General features: G+C 48.4%; 1 protein-coding gene across 2 annotated transcripts in view; it reads right to left on the bottom strand.

Moving 5' to 3' along the window:
• Window positions 1-25,069, bottom strand: part of AFAP1L1 (actin filament associated protein 1 like 1) — a 62,503-nt gene that overhangs the window by 2,392 nt on the left and 35,042 nt on the right. Inside the window, exons 7-18 of one of the 2 annotated variants that reach the window (XM_060634651.3) lie at window positions 24,733-24,944; window positions 22,608-22,787; window positions 20,587-20,679; window positions 18,129-18,222; window positions 17,734-17,886; window positions 16,053-16,264; window positions 13,271-13,416; window positions 12,575-12,647; window positions 10,650-10,761; window positions 6,896-7,060; window positions 4,286-4,464; window positions 1,715-1,843 (exon numbers count right to left, since the gene is read on the bottom strand). In XM_060634651.3, coding sequence (XP_060490634.3) covers window positions 1,715-1,843; window positions 4,286-4,464; window positions 6,896-7,060; window positions 10,650-10,761; window positions 12,575-12,647; window positions 13,271-13,416; window positions 16,053-16,264; window positions 17,734-17,886; window positions 18,129-18,222; window positions 20,587-20,679; window positions 22,608-22,787; window positions 24,733-24,944 — 1,748 coding nt within the window. The remainder of the gene's footprint in view (window positions 1-1,714; window positions 1,844-4,285; window positions 4,465-6,895; window positions 7,061-10,649; window positions 10,762-12,574; window positions 12,648-13,270; window positions 13,417-16,052; window positions 16,265-17,733; window positions 17,887-18,128; window positions 18,223-20,586; window positions 20,680-22,607; window positions 22,788-24,732; window positions 24,945-25,069) is intronic. The other variant, XM_060634653.3, reaches the window with a different exon arrangement.

Genomic DNA, 25,069 nt, shown 5'->3' with positions numbered 1-25,069 from the left:
CTCTTCCCCCAGTGTTCACCATCTACACCGCAGTTGCCGAGGGCAATGACGGGAATAATCACCCTTAATTCCTTTCTTTTCCTCATCCTCCACATCCTCACCAGGAAATCCTTCGTCTCTACCTCCAAAGCCATCCACTTCAAATCACCCCCACCAAACCTTTCTCATCTCTCATCTAGATGACTGGTCTCTCTTGTCCCCTTATCAGTTCTCACCATTGTTCCAGAACGGTCTTTTAAATACGTAATTCGTCTCCAAAAATTTTTTGCCCGGAACTTGCCAGTGACTTTCAGAATGTTAAAACAAAATTCACAGTTCTTTCCATGGCTTACAAGGGTCAAAGGGAAGCGAACTGGCCCACAGGCCATGTCTGGCCCGCTTCATGTTTTTGTAGCACCCATCAGCTTAAGAATGGTTTTCACATTTTTAAATGTGCGGAAAAAATAAAAAATAAAAACAGTAACGGTTTTTCTTGACATGTGAAAATTTTATGAAGTTCAAACCTCAGTGTACATAAATAAAGTTTTCCTGGGACACGGCCATGTCCATCTTGTTTACATGTTGTCTGTGGCTACTTTCCTGCTATAACAGCAGAGCTGAGTCATTCTGGAAGAAACTCTGTGGTCCACAGGCTCTCCTATATTTACCATCCGGATCTTTATAGCAAAAGTTTGCTGATATCTAGCCTAGATGATCTCGCCTCTGGCTGGTTACTTCTCTAATCTTATGTCCTAATGCTCGGGTGTTTGATTTTCAAGTCCACAATTTCTTTTTTTTTTTTTTTTTAAATTTTTTTTTTTTCAACGTTTTTTATTTATTTTTGGGACAGAGAGAGACAGAGCATGAACGGGGGAGGGGCAGAGAGAGAGGGAGACACAGAATCAGAAACAGGCTCCAGGCTCCGAGCCATCAGCCCAGAGCCCGACGCGGGGCTCGAACTCACGGACCGCGAGATCGTGACCTGGCTGAAGTCGGACGCTTAACCGACTGCGCCACCCAGGCGCCCCTCAAGTCCACAATTTCTTATGCCCAGTTCTGAAATCCAGAAATCCCTAAAACCAAAATTTTTCTAAAGTGTTTGGGCACAAACTCAACTGGTGGCAAAACCTGACCTGAACTGATATGAGGCTGTTTATAACCTATTTATTCTACAGGGGGTGAAGATTCATGTGCCTTGTAAGATTTTTAACGTGTTTGCTTACAGGGGACCTCCTGAGAATTTGTTGGAGTTTTTCATCATACTCAGTCTGTGTACCATATTACCTTTCTAAAATCCAAAAAGTTCTGTAGCACAGCTGGCCCCAAGATGATCAGACTGTGGGCCAGTATCATGGAGGGAGCCCTGGACTTGGAATTGGAAGAGGTGGGTTTGCAGCCCAGCTCTTGCAATGATGCCCTGCATAACCTTGGACAGGTCTCTTCACTTCCTGCTCATCGGTTTCCTCACCTATGAAACGGGGCCTTTCCTGTCCCCAAACCCACTGGAGGCTCAGAAACCAGAAAACTGAGCTTGTTAGAACTGTGTGTTAAGAATGAGTCAATAGGGACCGAACGAGATTTGAGGACCTTCTCGGAGCAAACTTCCTGAGTTTGCGTGGATGTGCTGGCATTTCTCCGCCTTTCTAACTAGATGATGTTTTGGCTTTTGGTGAGGTTCCATCGGAAGGCTGCCCGGTGTCTGAATTTTAATTAGCTGAGCTATTGCTTGCTATACCTTGGCTTTCTGTAGCACCCTTCCTTGGTTAGAGGTTACGATGGATGGGCTTCTCTTCCTCAGCTCAGAAATACAGTTGACAGGGAGAGGTTGCTCTGAGGCACTGTTCTGGGCTTTATGCGCAGTTTCCTGTTGGTGACAAGAAGCAGTTACATAGGTGAGGTCTAGGGTGGCTACCCACACCTGGCTTGCCCTCTAAAGAACGCAAATAGAGTATTTGCAAACGTGCAAATAGCACAGACATGCCGGCACCAAACAGGGTGAGGGGAGGAAGACGCTTGAGGGCCTCAGAATAAAGGTAATGACGTCTAGAATTACTGAGCCCTCACGATGTACCAGGCATTGCGTGGATTAGCTCCTCTAGCCTTTCCAAACCTATGAACTAGACGCTAGTATCGGTCAAACTATTTTACAGATAAGGGAAATGGCAAGGTCGGGTCACTGCCCGAGGTCACATAGCTGGCAAGTGGGAGGGCCAGGATTCGGACCCCACAGCCCTCTCTCTTAACCTCTGCCCTGCATTCCTTCCCATTTTGTTGGTTTGTTTTAATGTTTGTTTATCTTGAGAGAGAGTGTGCGCGGGTGCACGTGTGAGAGTGGGGGAGGGGCAGAGAGAGGGAGAGAGAATCCCAAGCAGGTCCTGTGCTATCAGCGCAGAGCCCAGTGTGGGCTCGATCTTGCGATCTGTGACATCGTGACCTGAGCTGAAATCAAGAGTCAGCCGCCCAACCTACTGAACCGCCCAGGCGGGTGGCCCTCGTTCTCATCTTCTAGAGTGCTGTCACCTCTTAAATCTTCCAGATAGTTGCTTAGTACCTTACTACGATATGGTTCCTTAAGAGTGACATATTGACAGCTAAGCCTGCAGGGAATTGAGAGAAGACTTCTCTTTATCTCCAAAGACCATCAAAAGGATCAAAAGTAGGGGCAACTGGGTGGCTCAGTCGGTTAAGCGTCCAACTCTTGTTTTTGGCCCAGGTCATGATCTCATGGTTGTGGGGTCGGGCCTGTGTCAGGCTCTGTGCTGGGTGTGCGGCCTGCTTAAGCTCCTCTCTCTCTCTCTCTCTCTCTCTCTCTCCCTCCCTCTGCCCCTCCCCTGTTTGCTCTCTCTCTCTCTCTCAAAAAAAAAAAATAAGTAAAAATTTTTTAAACAAAGGCTCAAAAGTAGTGGAAAAGCCCCCTGGGAAGTGAATTTCAGGGCACACTAGTGGGAGGAAGCAGCTGGGATGAGTGAACCACTTCTAGCTCTCCCACCGGGCCTCAGTGAGTTTGTCTTTGTCCTCTGAGCTCTTCATCTGGAAATGAGGTTGGAAAGTCCCACGGAGAGGAAGCACAGGGGCAGACAGCGTGGCTTCAGACAACAACAGTGAGAACACCGTCCCCAGTGACAGCTCAGACTTAGATAAGTCTCTCTGCATCTCAATTTCCTTGTCTGAAACCAGGCGTAACATTTACTCATTCGTCAAACATTTGTGGCCCTCCTACTGTTTTTCAGACTCTAAAGGGCTAAGGCTATAAGGACAAAACAGCCATAGTCCAATTTTTTTTTAATAAAAATACAATCCCGTGGGGGGAGACAGACATTAGACAAGACACACACACACACACACACACACACATATCCATATAATATGTATACGCACATTGTGGCTAAGTGCTATGGGAAAGGATAACAGATGAGCCCACTGGTACTTTAGACCAGCGGTTCCTAAATGGGGGCAGTTTTCCCCTTCCGGGGGACACTTGGTAATTTCTGGAGACATTTCTGGTTGTCAGCTGGGTGTGGAGCTACTGACGTCTAGTGGGCAGAGGCTAGGGATGCTTCTAAACATCTTACGATGCATATGGCAGTCCCCTATAAAAAGAATTAGTGGCCCTAAACGTCAGTAGTGATGGAGACCCAGGGCAGCCACGTTCTCCCTGAGGACGTCTCATTCAAGGTCAGAGTATCTGCCTTGCAGGGTTGCCCGGAGCGCTGGAGATAATGGATGCAAACCCCTGAGGACGGCCCCGTACCCTGGGGACCCTGAGAGAGGGCACGTGTACCGTGGCTAATACAGGGCTCCGCGTCAGACTTCCTGGATTGGGAATCCTGTCTCCCACTTAACTGAGTGACCTTGAGTAAGTCATTTGACATTGCTGACCTCAGTTTCCTTGTATATCCAATGGCACAAATACACATAGCACTACGTCACAGGACTGCTGTGAAGATGATGAGGTCACGCAGGTTCAAATGCTATACTGACCTATGTTACTGTTCAACACAAGTTTGCTCTTCTTCAATGTATCATAGCTATAATTATCAATAACCCAAAGGCTACTTCTAAGATCACACTCAGGATAAAAAGTCAAATGGCAGATAGGCCTGAACTTGCTCCAGGAGCCCCCTCCCTAGCCGTGCCACCTCCTCTTTGGGATCGGGTCTTCTGGCACCTTCCCTCCGCTTTGAGCCTCCATTTTCCCATCTGTAACTGAGCCTAACTCCTACCCACAAAGAATGATCCTGAAGATCTATAGCATGTGAGGGTGTTAGGGAGCAGCTGCCCCTGGCACAGAAGGGCACACACTCACCCCACTCTTGGTCTTGCCGCTCACAGAGAGCCCCAGGGCCGGGCCTCCCGCCAGGGACTGCTGCAAGCGCTCCTTCACGGCCACCAGCCGCAGCTCCAGGTCAATCCGTAGCTCCTCCTTTGCCCGACACTCAGCTTCCAGGGTGGCCACGGCCTCCTCCAGGACCTTTAACTTCGCTCCTGGGTCCAAAGACATCAGTGAGAAACGGCTGAGCCTGGCTTGAAGCATCAGGGGCTTCGGCAGGGCCTCTGCTTCTAGTCTGCCCTGTGGCTTTCCCAGCCCTTTGTCCCCATTAAGAGATGGACTTCCGGCCTGGGGTGCTAGCTCCGTGCGGGGTTGTGTGGTTTTTACCTGCCCTGTACCCATTTCCCCACCTTCTCGATACGGAACCCTGATTTTCCACAGGAAAACCACCTTCTCCTCCCATTCCCTATAGTTTGGATAGTGCTGACCTCACTTTTAGTTCAGGGGGTTGGCACATAACCTAGATCTGCCCATAATCATAATTCCATTTTCTGGTCACATTGATTGGTTTAGAGATCAAAGTTGGTCTAATCAGAGGGAATCCTGAGGCTTTTGTGGGGTCTGCTGGGAAGAGAAGTTCTCTCTGCTGGGGTGGCTGGGAGGATTGGGTGAGGGGTAGAGCTGTGCAGCCATTATGCCACCATGAGGCCACACAGTGAAATCAGCATGGAGGAAGGCAGAAGCAAGAATTAGAGAAATATGCTTCCTGGTGACATCATTTAAATATCTGGACCTTGCTATACTTGATCGCTCAGTTTTCCAATTACATTTTTCTTTTCTTCTTTTCTTTCTTTTCTTTTCTGTAAGTTCTATGCCCAACATGGGGCTTGAAATCATGATCATGAGATCAAGAGTCCCATGCTCTATTGACTGAACAAGCCAGGCACCCTGATTTTTTTTTTTTTTTTTTCATTTCTAAGCCAATTTGACTTTGGTTTCTCTTACCTGTAACTGAATTATAACACAGGGCTTTACACTGACCAGGGGTTCCATCTTGCTGCTTATTCAGTCTAAAGTAGCAACCCTATATTCGTATCTTTTTCATGCCAAGAGTTGCAGTGGGCCTTACCAGGTTTAAACGTTAGCTCCATTCATTCTTTGCTCTGAGACAAATAGGAGGCTGCACTGGAGGATTTTCCAGTAATGGTGAATTCTTTCCATTCATTCATTCATTCATCCATCCATCTATTCAGTAAACACTTAGCGAGTGCTTACTATGTACCAGGCACTGTTCTTGCCCTTGGGATATATCAGTGAACAAAACAGGCAATGTTTGCCTTTATGGAGTTCACATTTGTGTGTGTGTGTGTGTATGAGAGAGAATAAACAATACATTAAAATAATAAATAGAATAAATAATCTAATATTACAAAGTGATGGGTTACAGAAAAAAAAAGTTGAGCACAGTAAGGAGGACAGTTAGCCTGCTCCAAACTCTTGTTTTGACTCTTAGAAAGTTTTGTATATTGGGGCGCCTGGGTGGCTCAGTCAGTTAAGTGGCCGACTTCAGCTCAGGTCATGATCTCATGGTTCGTGAGTTCGAGCCCCTCAACGGGCTCTGTGCTGACAGCTCAGAGCCTGGAGCCTGCTTTGGATTCTGTGTCTCCCTCTCTCTCTCTGCCCCTCCCCCGCTCAAGCTCTGTCTCAGTCTCAAAATAAATAAACATTAAAAAAAATAAAAAGTTTTGTATATTGAGACCACACTGCTTTCCTATGCTTCCTTCCACAGATTCTGGTTCCTGGCTCCACAGAAGTCTTAACCTTTAAGCTAGAAGTTCTCAGTTAGGTTCATGGATTTTTAGGCAATCTAAGGGTGAGCTGTGAGGGCGCATAAGCTCTTGGCTGCTGCAATTGTCTGTAACACTGTGAATTGTGGGGTTTTGTTCCCTCCTTATGAAAGGGTCCATAGGTCCCATCAGATTCTCATGGGGCTATGTGACCTTGGATATATTTTATAAAGGACAAAGACCTCTGTTCTCTCAAGCATGTGTGTACAAACCTCAGGCTGAAATTATGCCAAACTACAGCTACAGGGAGAATTCAAAAGAAACAGTGGAAAGTGGGGTGCAGAGGAGCCCAGAGCAGCCTGAGTCTGCAGGGGTTATGGCCCTGGATTTTCGAAGAGGATCCTGGGAACATGTCTCTGTCCATCAATCCCAGAACCAGGGCCAGTGTCTCACACAGCTGGGTGTTCAGCACATCCGTGAATGAGTGAATTAATGTGAGGCTCAAAACGGTATCTCCTATTTCCTTGATTCTAAGTCACACTCTGTTGTCACATGTTAACATTTCTAAAGTCAGACCAAATTTTGCTACCTTAAGTGTACACATTTTTGTGATGCGTCTTCATTCCCTTACCCCAAATCAGTAAATTGATGGCACTTAAATTGGCCCTTAAATAGGCACTTAAATTGATGGCACTTTCATTAGGAAGGATGATGATGATGATGTTGAGGAAGAGGTGGAAGGAAGAATGGGAGGAGAAGCCCACTTGTCCTGGATAACCAGGTGACCTCTGCCATGGGAGGTGTCAAGGTCCAGCCCCACCCCCCACCTTGAATGCCCAGGACGCACCCATGTAGGTACCTGGGTTGTTCCGAATGGCTTCCTTCAGCTCCCTCTTCTCCTGCCTCAGTGCCATCAGCTCTGTCCGGATTGTCTCCTTCTCTTTTTCCAGCCTCTCTTTTTCTATCAGGTACCTCCGGGCATCTTCCTCAGCTCGGTTCTTACCGTACTTGTATTGATTGGCACCTGCAGAGATAGAAGACAGGAAAAGGCCCCCATTCCTGACCTCTGGTAAGGGTACCTGGGTGACCTTGGTGTCTTTCTCAGCCCCAACTTCTCCATCTGTAAAATGGGAATATTTAGATCTAAAAAGATAAATTTGGTGTGAATCCTCCAAGGAAATAGGAGCAAAAGGGAGGCAGGAGAGCACAGAGACTAGGAACAGGGCCTTTGGAACGAGGCAGACCGAGGTTTGTGTTCTCTTTTGCCTTTTACTAGTTGTGTGACTTTAGGGCAAAAGTGAACAGTGGTGTTTTGTGCCATGCCCTGGGCCTTAGTTTCTGCATTTGTAAATGTGGATATTGATCAAATTGGCCTCTTAGCATTGTGCTAAGTTTTGAATGAGATAGTTCATGAAAAATACTTAGTACAGTATCTGTAGAAGTGCCTAGTAAATGTTAGATGATGATAAGAAACAAATTTTTGTGATGTATAACACACTTTAGCTTTAAAAGGGCGTTTTACAGTCAATTCTCAGATATATGTAAGATAAGGAGACAGGTACATATAACTCAGATCCATAGAAAATCAAGGAGTTGGGCTAAAGTCAGGCATTGCCCATTTTATTCCTGAAAAATGGGTTGGGGGAGCAAGGGGCCCCAGGAGTCTGTTGGAGGCTCTACATTATGGTGGACAATAACAAATAATTATGGCAAAAATTTATCGAGCATTTACTATATGCTAAGCCATTGACATGCATTTCCATTTAATCTACATAAAAACTTACTATTATTAGCTTTATTTTGTTGGTGGGGAAACTGAGGCACGGAGATGTTAGGTCTCACTGTTAATGATGGCAGAGCCCAGTTTGAGCCCAAAGGGTCGAACTCCAGGGTCCGTGTCATGCATTTACTGCTCTAGCTGGAGTGATGCCATAGTCTAACCTCTCAGGGAAATTTTTATTTATTTTTTTGCTTCAGACAGTCACACACAGCCCTTTTAAGTTGGTGGGTGTGGAGTTTGGAGCGATTCCCATGGTTACTAATAATTGGGGTCTTTTCTCTCTAGCTCTTGTAGGGATCGCAGTGGTCCCCCAGTGATGCATGCAAAATTCAATTCCTGTCACAATGGCCCTGATCACAAATAAAGCATGGAGGGCAGAGAAGGGGACCCATACTTCCCCCAACTTGCCAGATACACAATGGCATCCCAGGGGAGTTTTCTCCCAGACTTTTGGATTCGATAGACTGGGATATAAAAATAAATGGGTAGACCAGCAAAATGGTGTCAGTGTTGTATCAGATAAGGACCTTAAAATCCCCAACCACCATCTGTTATTCCCAATATTTTATAAAATAAATAGTACCTCAACATCTCCAGAGTTGGAAGGACACAAATACAGAGGAAAATAGTCATTTACACTGAACAGATTAAGCAACCTCACAAGAGACCCCAAGCCAGAACTGCCTGATGAAGCTGTTCCAGGATTCCTGACCCACAGAAACTGTGATGTGACTCATGTTTACTTTTGGAGCTAGTAAATTTTGGGTAATTTATTGCCCAGTAATCGGTAGCTAATACATGACCTTGGGCAAGACCCTTCTCTTTAATGTTCTTCAGCTGTTTCATCTGAGACACACTGTCGGACTAGATCTGTAGTTTGAGGAGCCCTGTGATTTCACAGTGACGGCTACCAGGCTGCTGCAGGGGCAAAGCGGGGGCCGGCGGGTGGCCCAGCTCCAACCAGAGCAGCTCCCCTTCTATATCTCTGATAACCTGGACTTAAATATAACATTTGATTTGAAGAACCTGTGTTTTGTTATCTTTGTTGTTGTTTTTTAACGTTTTGTGATTTCTTTAGTCTTACATGCCTATTTCAGTTTACTTTTCCATTTTATTTTCATTTATTTAAAAATTTGTTTTTAAGTTTTATGTGTTTAAGTAATCTCTACACCCAACGTGGGGCTCAAACTCATGACTCCGACATCAAGAGTCACATGCTCTGACTGAGCCAGCCAGGCGCCCCTACTTTTCCATTTTAAAATGGGCAGTCCTGGGGCGCCTGGGTGGCTCAGTCGGTTAAACATCCGACTTCAGCTCAGGTCATGATCTCACAGTCTGTGAGTTCGAGCCCCGCATCAGGCTCTGTGCTGATACCTCAGAGCCTGGAGCCTGTTTTGGATTCTGTGTCTCCCTCTCTCTCTGACCCTCCCCCGTTCATGCTCTGTCTCTCTCTGTCTCAAAAATAAATAAATAAATGTTAAAAAAAAAATAAAAAAAATAAATAAAATGGGCAGTTCAGGGGCGCCTGGTGGCTCAGTTGGTTAAGCGTCCGATTTCAGCTCAGGTTATGATCTCGTGGTTCGTGAGTTTGAGCCCTGTGTCAGGCTCTGTGCTGACAGCTCAGAGCCTGGAGCCTGCTTTGGATTCTGTGTCTCCCTCTCTCTGTGTCCTTCCTCCGCTTGCGCTCTGTCTCTCTCTCTCAAAAATAAACATTAAAAAAAATTAAAAAGGACATTCCATAAAGGCCCATATTTCCAGTGCCAATGAGAGTAGAGCATCAGGAATGTTACACAACAACCGTCTGATTGTTCGGTGGGAAAACTCAGACCCAGAGAGGGGAAGGGACTTTTCCAAAGTTACGCAGTAATTAAATGATCAAGTGGGGAATGGAATATAGCTCTCCTGACCCCCAGAAGAGATTGTCTATATTCATGAAATGGAGATCTAATAAAGAAAAGTATTTAAAAAATTAATCTTCAAAAAGCAAGGGATAGAACTTGACTGTGATCAGGTGCAGGGGGCAGAACTATAAAGCAATAAATAAAAGACTCTTGGAACGTGCTGTCCTACAGGAAGCTGGCCTGCTCACAAATCACACAGGAGCAGAGATCAGTGTTGGAAATCAAACAGAATTTACCATAGCCTGCCATACTTAGCCTTTATTGTGCTGTGTGGCAATCAGGCAATTCATGGAGCTCCTATGGGGTGCCAGGCAGAGCCCAGGCTAGGACACAGAGATGAGCCGTGCCTTCCAGGCAGCTGCCTGAAGGGTATTTGGAGGAGTTCATTTCTCCACGTGTTACCCAGATCAGAAATTATAAATTGTTAGCTTTGGAACAGACAGAGCCTGAGGATGAATTTTACACGTGCATATATGTGCATACATATATAAGAGACAATGGAACACAAAAACATATTTGGCCTTATTTAATGTTAACATTTTTGAAAATTAATTGCTAGTGTTAAGAAATAAGTGGATTTCACATAATGGCTAGATTTCTGGTCTCTTGAATAATCTGCAAACCTGGGTTGGCATGGCTGTATGGGAGCCACCGGCTGGGGCTGGGTAGTGGCCAGCCCTATAGCTGGAGCCTGAGTTCTCCGGCTTCCTGCAGTCTTCCCCCACCCCATTCTCTAGCGTTTCTCTTCTGAGGCCACTTGCTAGCTGCCCTTCATCACTTGGCTTGTGCCGTCATTTTTCTTACGGTAGGGTATTTTCTTATATCTCACTTCACTCATTAATTTGCCTGCCTGACGTCCGGAGGGATCCGATTTGAGACCCCCTACCCTGTGGATTGTTTCCTTCCTTTCCTCCCTCCCACATGGGACTCACTGGAGGCATGGCGCTTGACTTTGACCTGCGGATCCACGCGATGGGACTTCTCACTGCAGGAGGAGGCATGGCGTTTCACCTGGGCCCCAGTGGGACGCTTGGGCTCCTCGTCCTGGATGGGAGGTGGAGAAAGGAGTTGAAGTACAGGTAGGCTCAGGGCCCTCAATGCGGGTGTGTGTTCTGGTCCAAGTGTGGTGGGTGAGCGTTGCAGGACCTCTGAGATCTACATCTCACATTTTTAGACCGGGACGGCACTCAACAGTTTATAGACTACTTCTACTAGCATATATCATTTGATCCTCATCCCTTCCTGTTGGGGGCAGCAGAAGGCGCCCTTAAACTGGGATATCTGCTGAGAGGAAATCAGGAAGTCTCAGAGGGCTGTAGGTGACCATATTGGATTTATTTTTATTTTTTTAACATTTATTTATTTTTGAGACAGAGAGAGACAGAGCATGAACGGGGGAGGGTCAGAGAGAGGGAGACGCAGAATCTGAAACAGGCTCCAGGCTCTGAGCTGTCAGCACAGAGCCCGACACGGGGCTCGAACTCACAGACCGCGAGATCATGACCTGATCTGAAGTCGGACGTTTAACCGACTGAGCCACCCAGGCGCCCCCCGTATTTGATTTATCATAGATATTTCTCTCTTCACATCCTTTGGAAGTGTCCCTGAAATTTTCCGAAATGGCTAAATATAGAGTTCCCAGGGAAGATAAAAAGTCATGGATGACGTCAGCCAATGGTGGAAGGAACATAAGTTAATAAACTGGCTATACCTTTGTGCATGATGAGAGTATTAAGGGCACTCAGAACCCTGTCAGAGCTCAGGGAACCATGAATGGAATATGATAATAATGTAATATGATAATGATATTGATAACAACAGTACTCTTTACTCGGTGTAAGACCTTCCAATGTGTAGGCATGGTGCCCATACAGTATTTCATCTAGTCCTTGCAATGATTCAGTCAGGTAGCTTTTATGGATTCATCTGAAGCCAGCAAGTGAGGACCAGAGAAGTGAAGCCCAAGGTAACCCGGATTCAGCCCTGAGTCCAAAGTTCATGCCCCTAGGTACTAAGCTGTCTTGCTACTGAGCTCTTGCAGTTGAGGAAGATCTCAAGCTGCATCCACTGGCTCATATGAATCTGAAGAAAGACCATATAAGTGGAAGGAGGATGGCTGGAGAAGTTTCTAGAAAAGGGAGTCTCAGAGGTGAGAGCTCTGTGTCATCCAGCACTGTCTAGGGCAGGGGTCCTGGCGCGCAGATATGTCTGCTTTCCTTGGCAGCCGGGTCCCCTCTTTCTCCCCTAGCCGTGAGGCCTGACCTGCCCACCGGTGTCTGATCAGAATGTGGCTGTCTGGCTGTCCCGTGGAAGGAAAAGACACGGGACATGCTGCCAGAAGCAGTGTGGTTCATGTGATGGCTACAGAGGCCTCGCTGTAAATGAACGAGCTGGCCTCTCCTTGATTTAGTGAGCAAGACAGGGAGAGTCTATCCTGGAAGCTGAAGCCCAGACTGTGGATGCCACAGATGAAGGTCTATGGGAGTGGCCACCCAGTTAGTGCCCCCGCTCCAGGCCCCACTGAGTCAGCACCATCAGTCTGGAGAGCAGTAAACAGCTGGAGAGCCCAACACCTTGCTCAGACCGGCATAGTGCTTTGCATTATATAGAGTCCTTCCCTCTTCCTGATCTGGGGAGCTTTCTGTTGCACTACCCAGCCTCCTGTGCTGAGGATTCCTTATCTGGAGCCATGATCTATGGTAAGAAGGGTCCTCCCTCCCCTTCCAGCTGCCGGGCAAATGAAAATCATCTGTGAGGCAAAGATAAAAAGACACAGTGACAGAGACAGAGAGAGAGAGAGAGAAAGAGCTGATCAGTGGCCTTTGCCACGTTCCCAGGCACTCCCAAGGGACCCTACCTGTATCTTTTCATAAGGAACATCATCATACACACGGGGTTCAGGCCACTGATCCTGGCAGGATCTTGCATACCTAGAAAAGGTAAGGTGCAATGATGATGGCACGTTGTGGCTTACGGTGCTTTCCTGTCCACTCTCGTTCGATTCTGGCAGCAGCTTGCGATGGATGTTGGAAGGTTAGTAAGGGCAACCGTGGCAGGCAGCACTGGGCGGTTGCTGTATTAAGGCCTGGCAGGCAGGGACCCACGTGATTCTCATAACCACCCGAGAGGCAAGTAATTCATCACCTCCATTCTCTAAGCGAGAAAACAGGATCCAAGCTGGCAAGCAACCGCCCCAAGCTGTTGCTCATGAGAGTTGAGGCTGGAACCCGGCTCTTCTGTTACATACACCAGCCCTGAGCCTGCCTGATGCCCGAGGGTGTGAGAACCTATGGTTCCGTGGCTTAGAGCCGAGCCCAGATCATTACCCCAAAGGGCCTCTGCTTTTCTGCTCGTCCCATCCACAGCTTCCCCTGACCCTGGACCACCTCCGTTAGCCAGCTCACTCCTGCCTGCTGGAAGGGGAAGGCACACCCCTCTGACCTCCCAAGGAAGTGGCGTCCTCCTCAGCTCTTCCTCCCTTCCCTCCCACTGCCCACAGCTGGGCTCAGAGGCTCTGAGAGGCTGCTGCGGGCTGCGGGGAGCCGACCCTTACAGGAAGGAGTTGCGCCCTGCGCTGACGATGCTGGTTAAGGTCTCCACGTCCACGTAGTCATAGTGCAGCGCCTCGGGGGTGACTTTGGAGCCCATCTCCGCCAGCAACAGCCCAAGCCAGCGGCCCATGTCCTCTGAGCAGTTTGCCTGAGGAAAAGGAGGCACAGGCTGATTGCACTTCAGTACTGTTAGGGCCTCAGGCTACCTGCTCACTTTAGCCGGACCCATATTTGTATAGTACCTGCTGTGTTCCCAGTACTTCCGGGTCCAAAGGGAACAGGCCTGCAACACACATCCAGAAACCCGAGTGGCTCCTTACCTTTTCTTTATTCAGGTTTTGGCTCTAATGCAACCTCCTCAGAGAAGTCCTCCCTGACCATCTCTCTAAGACACACTGCCCGCCACCACCCCCCCTCCCCCCACTCCCCACTATCTTCAGAGCCATTTCGATGTGAAAACATCATTTGGGCATTCCCTGGTTTTTTTTCTTAATACTTACTTTTTGCTAGAGGAGGTTGTTTCTCACATAACCCAATCAAAAAATTTTTTCTTATAATTGCCAATGTTTTTGTAGCACTGTATACAGGAAAATTGCCAAGAAGTTGCTGTAACCAAACCCCCTCCGTTAGTTCTCATTTAAAGAGCGTTATTATGAAATCAACTTGGCACACGACTGCTAAACTTGAATAAAGGAGGCACACTTCTTGCCAGAAAGCTCTGTGTATAATTTAAGGGACAAAAGAGACCTATCTCACCCTCTCAAAAGTAAAAGTTGAGTGACAGAGGCAATATATCTTGAAATTTAAGAAATGGGTGAGGCAGTGGGTACTGGGCAAAGAAAACAAGGTCCAGAGGCTGGGTTTTGGTTCTAAGATAAGACCAAGAGGCTAATGACCCCCTTGGAGCCTTGGATAAAGCACCCGGGAACCCAGGCCTCAGTTTCCTTGTTTGTACTCTGAGGGAGGAGTTCTTTAATGTTTCTTCAGCATTAACATTTTAAATTCTAAAAAGCCAAAGGACTGATATGCAGAAGAGAGAGAGACTCAACACATTCTACAGGACCTCAGAGAGGAGGGTGAGTGCCAGGGGGTGGGAACAACAATGAGTGGGTGGGATGAAATCACATTTTCATTCAGCCATTTGTTCAACAAATAGCAAAAGAGGCCTTAGTATGGGCTGGGCATCATGCTGGGTTCTGGAAAAACAAAAGTATATGAAGCAGGTATGATTCCTGTCTTCACAGAGCTTCAAGATTTCAACTCAATATGGAGACCATCTTTCTAAAAACACAGCTGCTTGCACTTTCAACAATAGCCAAATTATGGAAGGAGCTCAAATGTCCATCAACTGATGAATGGATAAAGAAGATGTGGTTTTTATATACAATGGAATACTACTTGGCAATGAGAATGAATGAAATCCTGCCATTTGCAGCAACGTGGGTGGAACTGGAAGGTATTATGCTAAGTGAAATAAGTCAGTCAGAGAAAGACAGATATCATATGTTTTCACTCGTATGTGGAATTTGAGACACTTACCAGAAGACCACGGGGGAAGAGAAGGGGAGAAAATAGTTACAAACAGAGAGGGAGGCAAACCATAAGAGACTCTTTTTTTAATTTCATTTTTTTTATTCACATCCAAATTAGTTAGCATCTAGTGCAACAATGATTTCAGGAGTAGATTCCTTAATGTTCCTTACCCATTTAGACCATCCCCCCTCCCACACCCTGTCCAGTAACCCTCTGTTTGTTCTCCATATTTATGAGAAAAGACTCTTTTTTTAAAAATATTTAAAAAAAATTTTTTTAATGTTTATTTATTTTAGAGACAGAGAGACAGAGCACAAGCAGGGTCAAGGCAGAGCGAGAGGGAGACAGAATCTGAAACAGGCTCCAGGCTCTGAGTTGTCAGCACAAAGTCCGACACGGGGCTTGAACTCACGAACCGTGAAATCATGACCTGAGCCGAAGTCGGACACTCAACTGACTGAGCCACCCAGGTGCTCCGAGAAAAGATTCTTAAATGCAGAGAACAAACTGAGGGTTGATGGGAGCGGTGGGGGGGGGGGGGGGGGAGGGGAAAATGGGTGATGGACATTGAGGAGGGTGCTTGTCAGGATGAGCACTGGGTGTTGTAAGGAAGCAATGAATCATGGGAATCTACTCCTGAAGCCAAGAGCACACTGTATACACTGTATGTTAGCTAACTTGGCAATAAACTATATTAAAAAAAATAAAAATAAGAAATAAAAAAAAATACATAGCTTCTTGATAAGGGCAGGCTGCCTTGAAGGGCAGCGGTTTACCTGAGGTGGATGGCCACTGGTGGGAAGGTTTTAGAGGGGATTCCAGAATCAGATCCGGGTTAAATCAGACTAGGGGCTTCTTAGGCTTGGGATTTTAAGATAGGGGTGAATAAACAAGCCTTAGTTCTAGAGTTTTCCAGATATAGCAAATAGAAATGCAGAATGCTCTGTCAAATTTGAATTTCAGATAAACAACAGATACTTTTTCAGTATAAGTATACCCCAAATATCGCACGGGATACACCTGTATTACAACCATTGTTGTTTATCTGAAATTCCAATTTAAGTGGGCGTGCTGTATATTAACTGGTATTCCTTCTTGGTCACTTGGCAGTAGTTGGGCTTACTTTTCCTTTTTCCTCAGTCCCTGTAATGTCAGGAGCAAGGCCCCCCCACCCCCAACAAAAGCCCACACCCAGGCCAGAGCTCCTCTCAGCCGCCACCACCAAGAACCTCCTGGATTCTCTCTTCTCACCTCCAAGATGGCGACCTCTTGTCGGTTGCGCAGAATCCTGAAGGCAAATGGATGTCTGGGCCCAAAGCCTGGGGCCACCTCACAGCCATGGAGAGTAATGGCATTCACATGGGTCCGCAGGTCTGTGTGGTCCTTGTGGAAGTACAGGGTGTTGCATTTCAGACGACACCAGCGTTCCCTCCAGCCTTGGTTCACCAACACGTTCAGATAGCCTGGGAGGGGGAGACCAGTGGGTATGACCTCCTGACAACCCGGCCCTGGGGAAACCCAAGGTGGGGGCTCTGAGTCAGGTTCCTGGGTCTATATCCTGTGGACGAAGTGGCCGGACAATCCTCATTCTCTAGCTGGAAGAAGGAACCTCGTGGGTCCAGGATCCGCTCACTTTCTCTGGGCCTGTGACCTCCGGTACCCTCTTCTCCTGAGTTTCATTTCCCTACATGAAATGAGGATTGATACTCACGTTCCCATACTGCTACACAGCCTTTGTACCACACTGAGTTTGGTGAAAAGGGCAGGGACTATTGTATGGGTGAATAAAAGACACAACTTTCCTCCTCTCAAAATACCAGAGCTATTAATGAGACAGAAAATAATGGGTGATGCTGACACCTGGTGGCAGCATGTGGGAACAAAACTAGCCAAGAGAAGGGGCTGGTGACCAACAGGTTTAAGAATTCCTTCTTAACATTTCAGGTTTCAATCAATTTTCCCCCAGTAACACGCCCTGATTCACTGGTTACAAAATATTTCTTTATAGCCATGTGCTTTTATAATATTTTTTTCAAGTTTAATGGAATATTACTGCATATCCAAAATACAGAATTTTCTGTTGGATTCCAGTACATGGAACATTGCATTAATGTGAACAGACTAATATGTCTTCCCTTCCAAACCATATCTAACTCATACTGAATGCATTTATTTATTTATAAATGTTTTATTTATTTTTGAGAGAGAGAGCAGGGGGAGGGGCAGAGAGGGAGGGGGACAGAGAACCCAAAGTGGGCTTTGCACTGAGAGCAAATGCAGAACTCATGACCTGAGCTAAAGTCGGATGCTCAGCTGACTGAGCCACCCAGGTGCCATTTGAATGCACTTATAATAAAAGTACTTAAAGATTTTTATCCAAGAAATTTCCTTATAAGACTGGGTCAGGGCGCCTGGGTGGCTCAGTCTGTTGTGTCTGACTTCAGCTCAGGTCATGATCTCATGGTTTGTGGGTTCAAGCCCCATATCCGTCTCTGTGCTGGCAGCTCAAAGCCTGGAGCCTGCTTCAGATTCTGTGTCTCCCTCTCTGCCCCTCCCCTGCTCGCATTCTCTCTCTCTCTCTCTCTCTCTCTCTCGCAAAAAAAAAAGACTGGTTCGTTTACACACCCGGCATGTTACGTGCCAAGAGGAAATAAGATACTCTCCCTCCATCACAGTGTAGGAAACTGAGGCCCAGAGGCAGGTGCTGATTACAGCTAAGGTCACAGGGAACACAGAAATAGGGGGGTCAGTTGGCTTTTCCTTCTGCTGAGTGTCGTGGAAAGGCATGGAATGTTGATGCCGTGGGGGTTAGGTAGGATTCTCTCCTCTGCCTTGGGGGCAAGGTGGAGGAGGCTCAGAGGGTTTTCTAGCTTAGCCCAGGGGTCCACAGCAGCAGGGTCTGAACATCCTCCTCCTGGTGCCCAGGACCCACCACAGCACGGAACCTCCTGATCGGGGCAGGATGTCTGTAGGCCATCAGCCAGCGGCTTCTTCTTGGAGAAGCTGATGATGCGGGTGATCTTGCGGCCTGCAGCCCTGCTCATTGAACCCTTCAGCTCTGCCAGACTGCTCTTCTTCCCTTTGCCTGTTGCCATGGAGATGGGTTAGGGGAAGGGAGGGAGCCCCAAGTCCCAGATCCACCCACCCCGGCCTTCCCAGCGGCCCTTTCAGCCTGCACGTGGGGCCTGGCTGCGGCTGCAGGTATGGACGGAGCAGGTCACCCTACCCAGATCTCCAGGGTGGTCAGGACCTGCTCCGCGCTGTGTGCCCAGGCAGGACCCCTCCCGGCTCTGGCATCCTCCAGCCTGAGCCCCCAGAGGCTCCTACCATGGTCGCAGGCCTCCCGGCGGCCCAGAGTGGAACAGTTATCACCCATGCCCAGGCTGTCCGAGTCTGAGGTCTGCTTCTCTTGAGACAGTCTCTGGGGAGGGACACAGACAGCCTCATGTCAGAGGGCACACTCAGAGGTCCCCCTTTGTTGGTTCAATCCCCCCAACCTCTGCACATGATGATTGCCTAACAAATATTTGTCAGCAACTCTCACGTCCTGACACTATGCCAGGTATGGGGAAGACAATGCTGGCTTAGGATGGTCGTGTCTTCGAATCTCTCACAGCCTGTTTGGGGAGCCAGGCAATTAGGTGTAATAAATTCCCAGGGTTTTCCATATTTGGCATTTAAGTGGGAAGGTATTTAAGTGGGATACTGATGTAATGCAATTGGTTTAGGGAGTGATCGCCAGTGGCATCGTGGGGACAGACTGTAAGGGAAAGAGCCACATAAGACAGCGTCGTCCTGGGCAAGGTGAGACGCGGGAAAGGGAGGTGCTGAGATGACAGGATGTAGAGAAAGGGACGGGTTGGCATGTTCAGAATAGTTAGGGACCGGGAGATATCAGTGGTGACAGGAGAGGGGTCGTTAGTCATGAGAATGTGGGAAAATCCTTTCCTCTCCCTAAGGCTCTGTTTTCTCACCTGAGGCACACCCTCCCCAGGGAGCCGGCCCAAGTGCAATGGCAAGGCCAACAGGCAACAGACCGAATCACTTCTAACACTTCCGCAAAGTGCTGCCCTCTTGCTCTAAAAAGCTCAACTGTGCCAGCCAGACTTGGGACGGGATTGAAATGGCACCAACCCATTTAAAAAGAATTACAGAGCTCTGAGGCCTCTCCACCTTTCCTGCCAACGACTTCCCAGACCAGGCTCAGGGATGCTTTGCTATACGCACAGAACTTGGGGGCAGGGGGAGATAGGAGAGGCCGTGCACTCCCCCCCGATTTCCAAAGGCTGGAAACATGGCAACGGTCAGAATTGGGCCAGATCTGTCAAAAGCATAATGGATCTCCCCTACAGGGAGAGTAACAAGTGTGAAACAAGTTATTTGTTTCTATTTGTTCTGCAATGGTGTACAGGTGGTTAAGTTTTTCATCAAGATAGAAGGCAAATACAAAACACATTCTGAACACTTTGGAACTGACTTAATGACGGTGACACTTCACGTACAAGACTCCATGGAGAGACAGAGCCACCGATACCATGTCCCCACTCCAAACACACCCCCTTAAATATTTGAGCTGCCCTCCCCCTATACGCTCGGCCCCAGGAACATTCCTCTGCACATGCCCGGGACCGAACCACGGCACGCACCTGGAGGTGCGTGTATGCGTCTACACGTTTATGCCGTCAATGTTGCTTTCCTTCAGGCCCTACTAACGGCAAGGGCCAAGTGAGGGTAGGGTTTCCCTTCTCCAGCATCTGCCTGGCATGAGAGCCCCCTACCTGTCCTCTCCTAGGGACTATATGCTGACCCTGCAGCTTTGCTTCCACTGTGCCCCAGCAGCCCCTGTCCCTTGGCCCACCTCTGCCCCCATACAGTGTCGCCCTTCCTTACTAGCTGTTCACTCTCACAAATGTGCTCTCTCCGAGAAGCTTCCCCGACGCCTGAGACAGGGGCAGGCCCTTGGGTACCTGGTACTCTTCCCTCCCAGCACTCCGGCAGCCCAGCATTCGCGTCTGCCCCGCCCTGGGGAGCGCAGCGTGTGTCTCTGTTAGGATGGCTCTTGTGCACCTGCCACACGGCGCTCCCGGCCTGCTCCCCGAGTAGAGCTCAGTCTGCCCCTCCGTGAGCGATGGGATGGCGAAACCATCAAGAGCCAGGTGTCTGGGGGTATATACATCCTTGCTCTGTTTCTTACTGACTCTGCGCCTTTGGGCAAACCTCTCTGTGCCTCAGCTTCCTCCTCTGAAAATGTGACTCATCAAAGAGTTGTTGTGGAAATTAAATTAGGCCATTCATGTAAAGCATCAGGGACACTGTCGGCCACACAGTCATACTCTATAAACACTAACCTTTATTATATCATGTGAGCCCCGTGTGTGTGGGTTTGGGGCTCAGTCCTTTCATCACCCACCGGCACCTGGCAAAGCAAAGGCACTAGGCACATACTTTCCGACTGCCTGAGCAATCGTTAAATGACCGCCTCGCTTGCGTCCCATCGGGCCACACTCTTCTGACAGTTTCCAATTTGCTTTAAATGGCTCCGGTCAACCGCGACTTCCTCCTGTCCTGGCGGTGTTAGTTACTCCCTCCTCTGGCTCACACTGCACCCTGGACATGGGCATTCGTTCATTCGTGCGTTCATCAATTCAGTAGACGTTTATTGATACGCTGAGGTGCCAGCTCTATGGCTTGGCTTCACCACCAGCCTGTGAATTTCCCCGGGGGCACACCCCCTGTTGAGTCACCACTGCCTGGCCCAGAGGAGGCCTCGTGGAGACAGATGTACCTTGTCTAGGTCCAGCTTGCACACGAGGACTGGGGATCTGGGCATGTCTGCCCCCTCTGTGCCCCCGGCAGGCCTGCTCACCTCTCGGATGACCTGTGGAGAGGACACACAGCTGTGAGCAGGTGGGCAGGGATACTGTGGAGGCAGCAGGAATGGGTCGATGTGGCCTCCCGCCACATGTATGGGGCCCATCAGGGTTTGAACACGGCTTTCTCCTGTGTCTACCCCTTGAATCGAAAAGTCAGGGGGCTGGGAAACAAGAGGCGTGGCTTCTAGACCTGGCTCCGTTGCTAATTAGTTGTGTGGCTTTGCGAAAGCCATTTTCTCCTCTGGGCCTCGCCTTCCCTGTCTGTAACATGGGGATAATACTGGCCCTCTGCTTACGTCCTTGGGTTGCCTGAGGACCAGTGCGATCGTGGGTGTGAAGGGCCACGTGAACCAGGACGCCCTGCACAAGCGTGAGGGACTGTCTTCTGTGACCGTGCGGAACCTCCGCATCAGCCTGTAGGGTGGCCGGGGCCGTCTCCTCCATTTTGAAGATGTGGGAGCTGAGATTCCACGGCATTCACATGACCTGAGCATGAAATCAGATTGGCCGCCACTGGTTGCTCACCAATCCTTGGCTTTACGTGGGTTATCCCACTGTATCCCCATAGCAGCCTTGAGGGGCAGGGACAAGTGGGATCCCCATGTCACAGATTAGGATGATGGGGCTCTGAGAATGAAGCCATGGTTGCCTGACCTTAACCTCTGGACTAATGACCTGCCAGCATCGGGATGTCAAGACTGTCTCCAGTCCAGGCTCAGTCTTTAGTCTCAATCTCCAGTCTAGGGCTCCTTCTGCTGACCCACCCGGCCCCTGGAGGGCAGAGGCTCCCCCAGAAAGCAGGTTCTCTCACTTCCTTCCCCTCCTGAGACAAAGATAATGAGCAACACTAAACATCCCAGGGGAGAGCTGGTTGTCACAGGAAGGAAGGGAGGCTAGGGAGGGAGGAAGGTGTCTGCTTGCTTTGTTTCAGCAGGAAGATCAGAGGAAAAGGCGGAAAGGTGTCAGAGTGAAAGAGGGGCAGGGTGCAGGGACATGGCCGGCGGTAAGGGACTGGGGATAGGGGCCCCACCGCCATCCCACAGTGATCACTCACAGTTACTAAGTACTTCCTGCCTAGGGGACACCCTATTAAATGCTCTCTAGAATCTTTACAAGAACGATTTTACAGAAGAGCAAACTGAGGCATAGACAGGCAAAGTCATTTGCAGAAGATCACATAGCCAATAAGTGCCACTTAGGCCTGGGACTTGAACTCAAGTCCGTGCGCCACCAAAGCCCTCCCCTGTCATCACTATGGCACCCTGCCTATGGCCTTTGGAGGAGATTTCCTTGTCAGCTTCTAATCCTGGCTCAAACCACTCGGTTGTGTGACCTTTGGCAAGTCACGTCAGATTCCTGTGTCTCAGTTTCCTCATCTGTACAATGGGAACGATAATAGTATATGAGGTCATGTATGTGAAGCTCTTAGTGCAACACATGGCACGAAATAAGTGCTCAGCATATGGTAACCCTAATTGTTCTGCAGGCAGAGGCAAGATGCAGAAGCCGGACCACAGGTGGAGGTTGCAAGCATGCACAGTTCACCTAAGACAGGAAGGAGCTTTCCTTTTTTTTTTTTTTTTTTTTTTTAAGGATTAGCTTTATCTACTGATAAAATTAGCTTCCTTTAAAGATATCAATCTCCCCATTCCAGGAGGTACACATGTGCAGCCTGGACAAGCCCACAGTAAGGGTGTCAGAAAGAGGATTCAAGTAACTAGAAGGAAGGCAGGACTCCAGCCTGGGGTCTGTCTCCTGGAGATGTCTGAGCCCACTTCCACGAGTAAGCCCTCGCCAGGCACAGGTCGCCGATCACCACCCCTCCCCTGAGCAAGGCCTGCTCTCCCAGGGATGAGAGCCCACTGTGCTGAGAGCTGGGCCTGGGAAGAGAGGAAGGAGGGGCGGGAGGGGTGGGGCAGAGAGGGCACAGTACCTTGAGCCACTCCTCGGCTTGCTCCCGGCTCTGTAGTGCCAGCACCAGCACCTCGGTAGCCCCCTGGGAGAAGCGCAGCTCATGCCTCTTGTGCCGGCTGTCCTTGGGCACGTAGATGACGCTGCAGATATCCAGCGCCAGCCTCAGATGCGGCTGCCGGTCCTTAGAGCTTTTGTAGCACTGGGCAGGAAGAGACGGGGTCACCCTTCTGGAGGGGAGGGCGGAGGAGGACTTGGGGGAGCTCGACCTACCCCACAGAGACCTCCCCCACCAAGCCCAGCTGTGGGCACTGCATGAAGACAGAGGCTGTGGCTATTCATCCCAGAGAAGAGTAGTCTGGAAAGGGGGCATTTTTGGACAATCTTCAGATCTCAAGGGCTACTGCGGGGCCCCAGGGGCACAACCACCCATCAGGAAGAGGCAGATTTTAGCATAAAACTAGGAAGACCATTCTAGTCTAAAGAACCAGAGAAGACACAGCCTGGCTTGGAAGGAAGCCAGCTCCCTGCTCCTAATGGGCTACCTAGCAGGAACGTGGGAGAGAGAATTCTAGGCGCGATGGAAGACTGGGCTTGGTTTATCAATAGTTTATCAATAATGATTATCACTTCCCAATTCTTATTATGAAGCCAGCATTACCTTGATACCGAGACCTGACAATGACATTCCAAAAAAGAAAAATGATAAGCTCATCTCAACCTGGTTGCAAAAGCCCTACAAAAAAATTAGCAAATGGAATCTGACACATATAAAAAGCATACTGTATCAAGACTTTATTTATTCTTTATTTATTCTGGGATTGCAAGAGCGCACTAGCCTTTAAAAACCAACACTATAATTCATCATATAAGTAGAAAAAAAAGAAAAGCCACGTCTATCAATAGACACAGAATAGGCATTTGATAAAATTCCCCACCCATCTGTAGTATAAATGAGCAAACTAGAGCTACAGAAGGGGGACTTCCTTAATGTGATAATAAAGACCTTCTACAGACCTCTCACAGCAAATATCAGCCTTAATAGTGAATTATTGTAACTCTCCCTTTGAGCTCTGGACTGAGACAAGGGCGCCTGCTCTTCCACCGACGGTTACATTGTGTTGGAGATCCTAACCAATGCAATATGTCAAGAAAAAAAATGGCCTAAGGAGTGGGAAGAAGGGTCATGACCTTGGGACTGGTTCTGGCCTGGGGTGAGCTTCTCACTGCTCCAGGATGAAAAAAATGTCATGTTTCAAATGGGTATCTGTTGGGCAAGGCTTGTCAACAGACTTGGGGTTAAACAGCTATGAATATTTTTGAATTATGTCCGCATTCCTACTCTGGAATTAAAGGCACATTTTCTTTTACAAAATGATGGCAAATTAAAAAAAAAAAAAACTAAGAAAGCAAGTTCCATTGTAAGTGCTGCATGGGCTCAGTTTTAGAAAAGATAGATGTATGGAATTGAGGGTAGAAATATGTATATTAAAACTTAACAGTGGTTAGCCCTTGATCAATGGGATTGTAGGTGGCTTTTGAAAAATGGTTTTCATCATGTTTTTCTCTAGTTTTATAAATGAACACATTTACTTGCCTAATGAAAACAACAAACATTGTTTTAAAGTGATTGGGGTGCCTGGGTGGCTCAGTCAGTTAAGAGTCTGACTCTTGATTCCGGCTCAGGTCATGATCTCACGGTTCATAGGTTCTAGCCCCTACGTCTGGCTCTGTGCTGACAGTATGGAGGCTGCTTGGGATTCTTTCTCTCTCTGCCTCTCCTGTGCTCATGCTCTTTCTCTCTCTTTCTCTCTCTCTCTCCCCCCCACCCCCACTCTCCCCTGCTTGTACACTTTCCCTCTGTCTCTAAAATAAAAATAAAATAATTTTAAGTGATAAAAAATTCATTCCTGGCAAAACAAAACTTGGCAATGTCTTTATCAGGTCTTTGAATATGTGTGTGTGTGTGTGTGTGTGTGTGTGTGTGTGTGTGTGTTTCCATTCTGCTCTAGTGGGAGAGCCTCTGTGCACAAAGCAAGCCCAGAGGAACTGAGGCAGACATGCCTGCACACACACACACACACACACACACACACACACATGTAAGGCCACGTGAGGCCCAGAGGCACATATCCGCAGCCACTCACCAGGAGCTGGTCCTCCTTGATGACGGTCAGCTGCTTGGCCCATTGCCCGAAGCGCTTTTTCCGCAGCAGGAAAGCACATATCCTGCAGTCCCTCACCAGGTGCATGGAGGCCTCCTCTGAGGGCCACTGGTGCATGGGCTGTGGCCCTTTCCCTTCCTCCTCCTCCTCGTCGTAGGACTCATAGGAGCTGCTCATTGCGTCAGAGTCGTTGTCTGCAGGAACCACAGGAAAGGACCCGCTACTGCCTGGGAGGCACCTCCATATCCTTGTGCAGATGTCCTTGCCCCGGGGTCCCGGGACCAGGAGGGGGTGGGCGTGAGGTGTGATCGTGGTGATC

Source organism: Panthera onca, chromosome A1, assembly GCF_046562875.1.
Source record: "Panthera onca isolate mPanOnc1 chromosome A1, mPanOnc1 haplotype 2, whole genome shotgun sequence".
Classification (NCBI taxonomy): Eukaryota; Metazoa; Chordata; class Mammalia; order Carnivora; family Felidae; genus Panthera; species Panthera onca.
The sequence above is the reverse complement of the archived record's forward strand: the minus strand, read 5'-3'. Positions and strand labels throughout refer to the sequence as shown.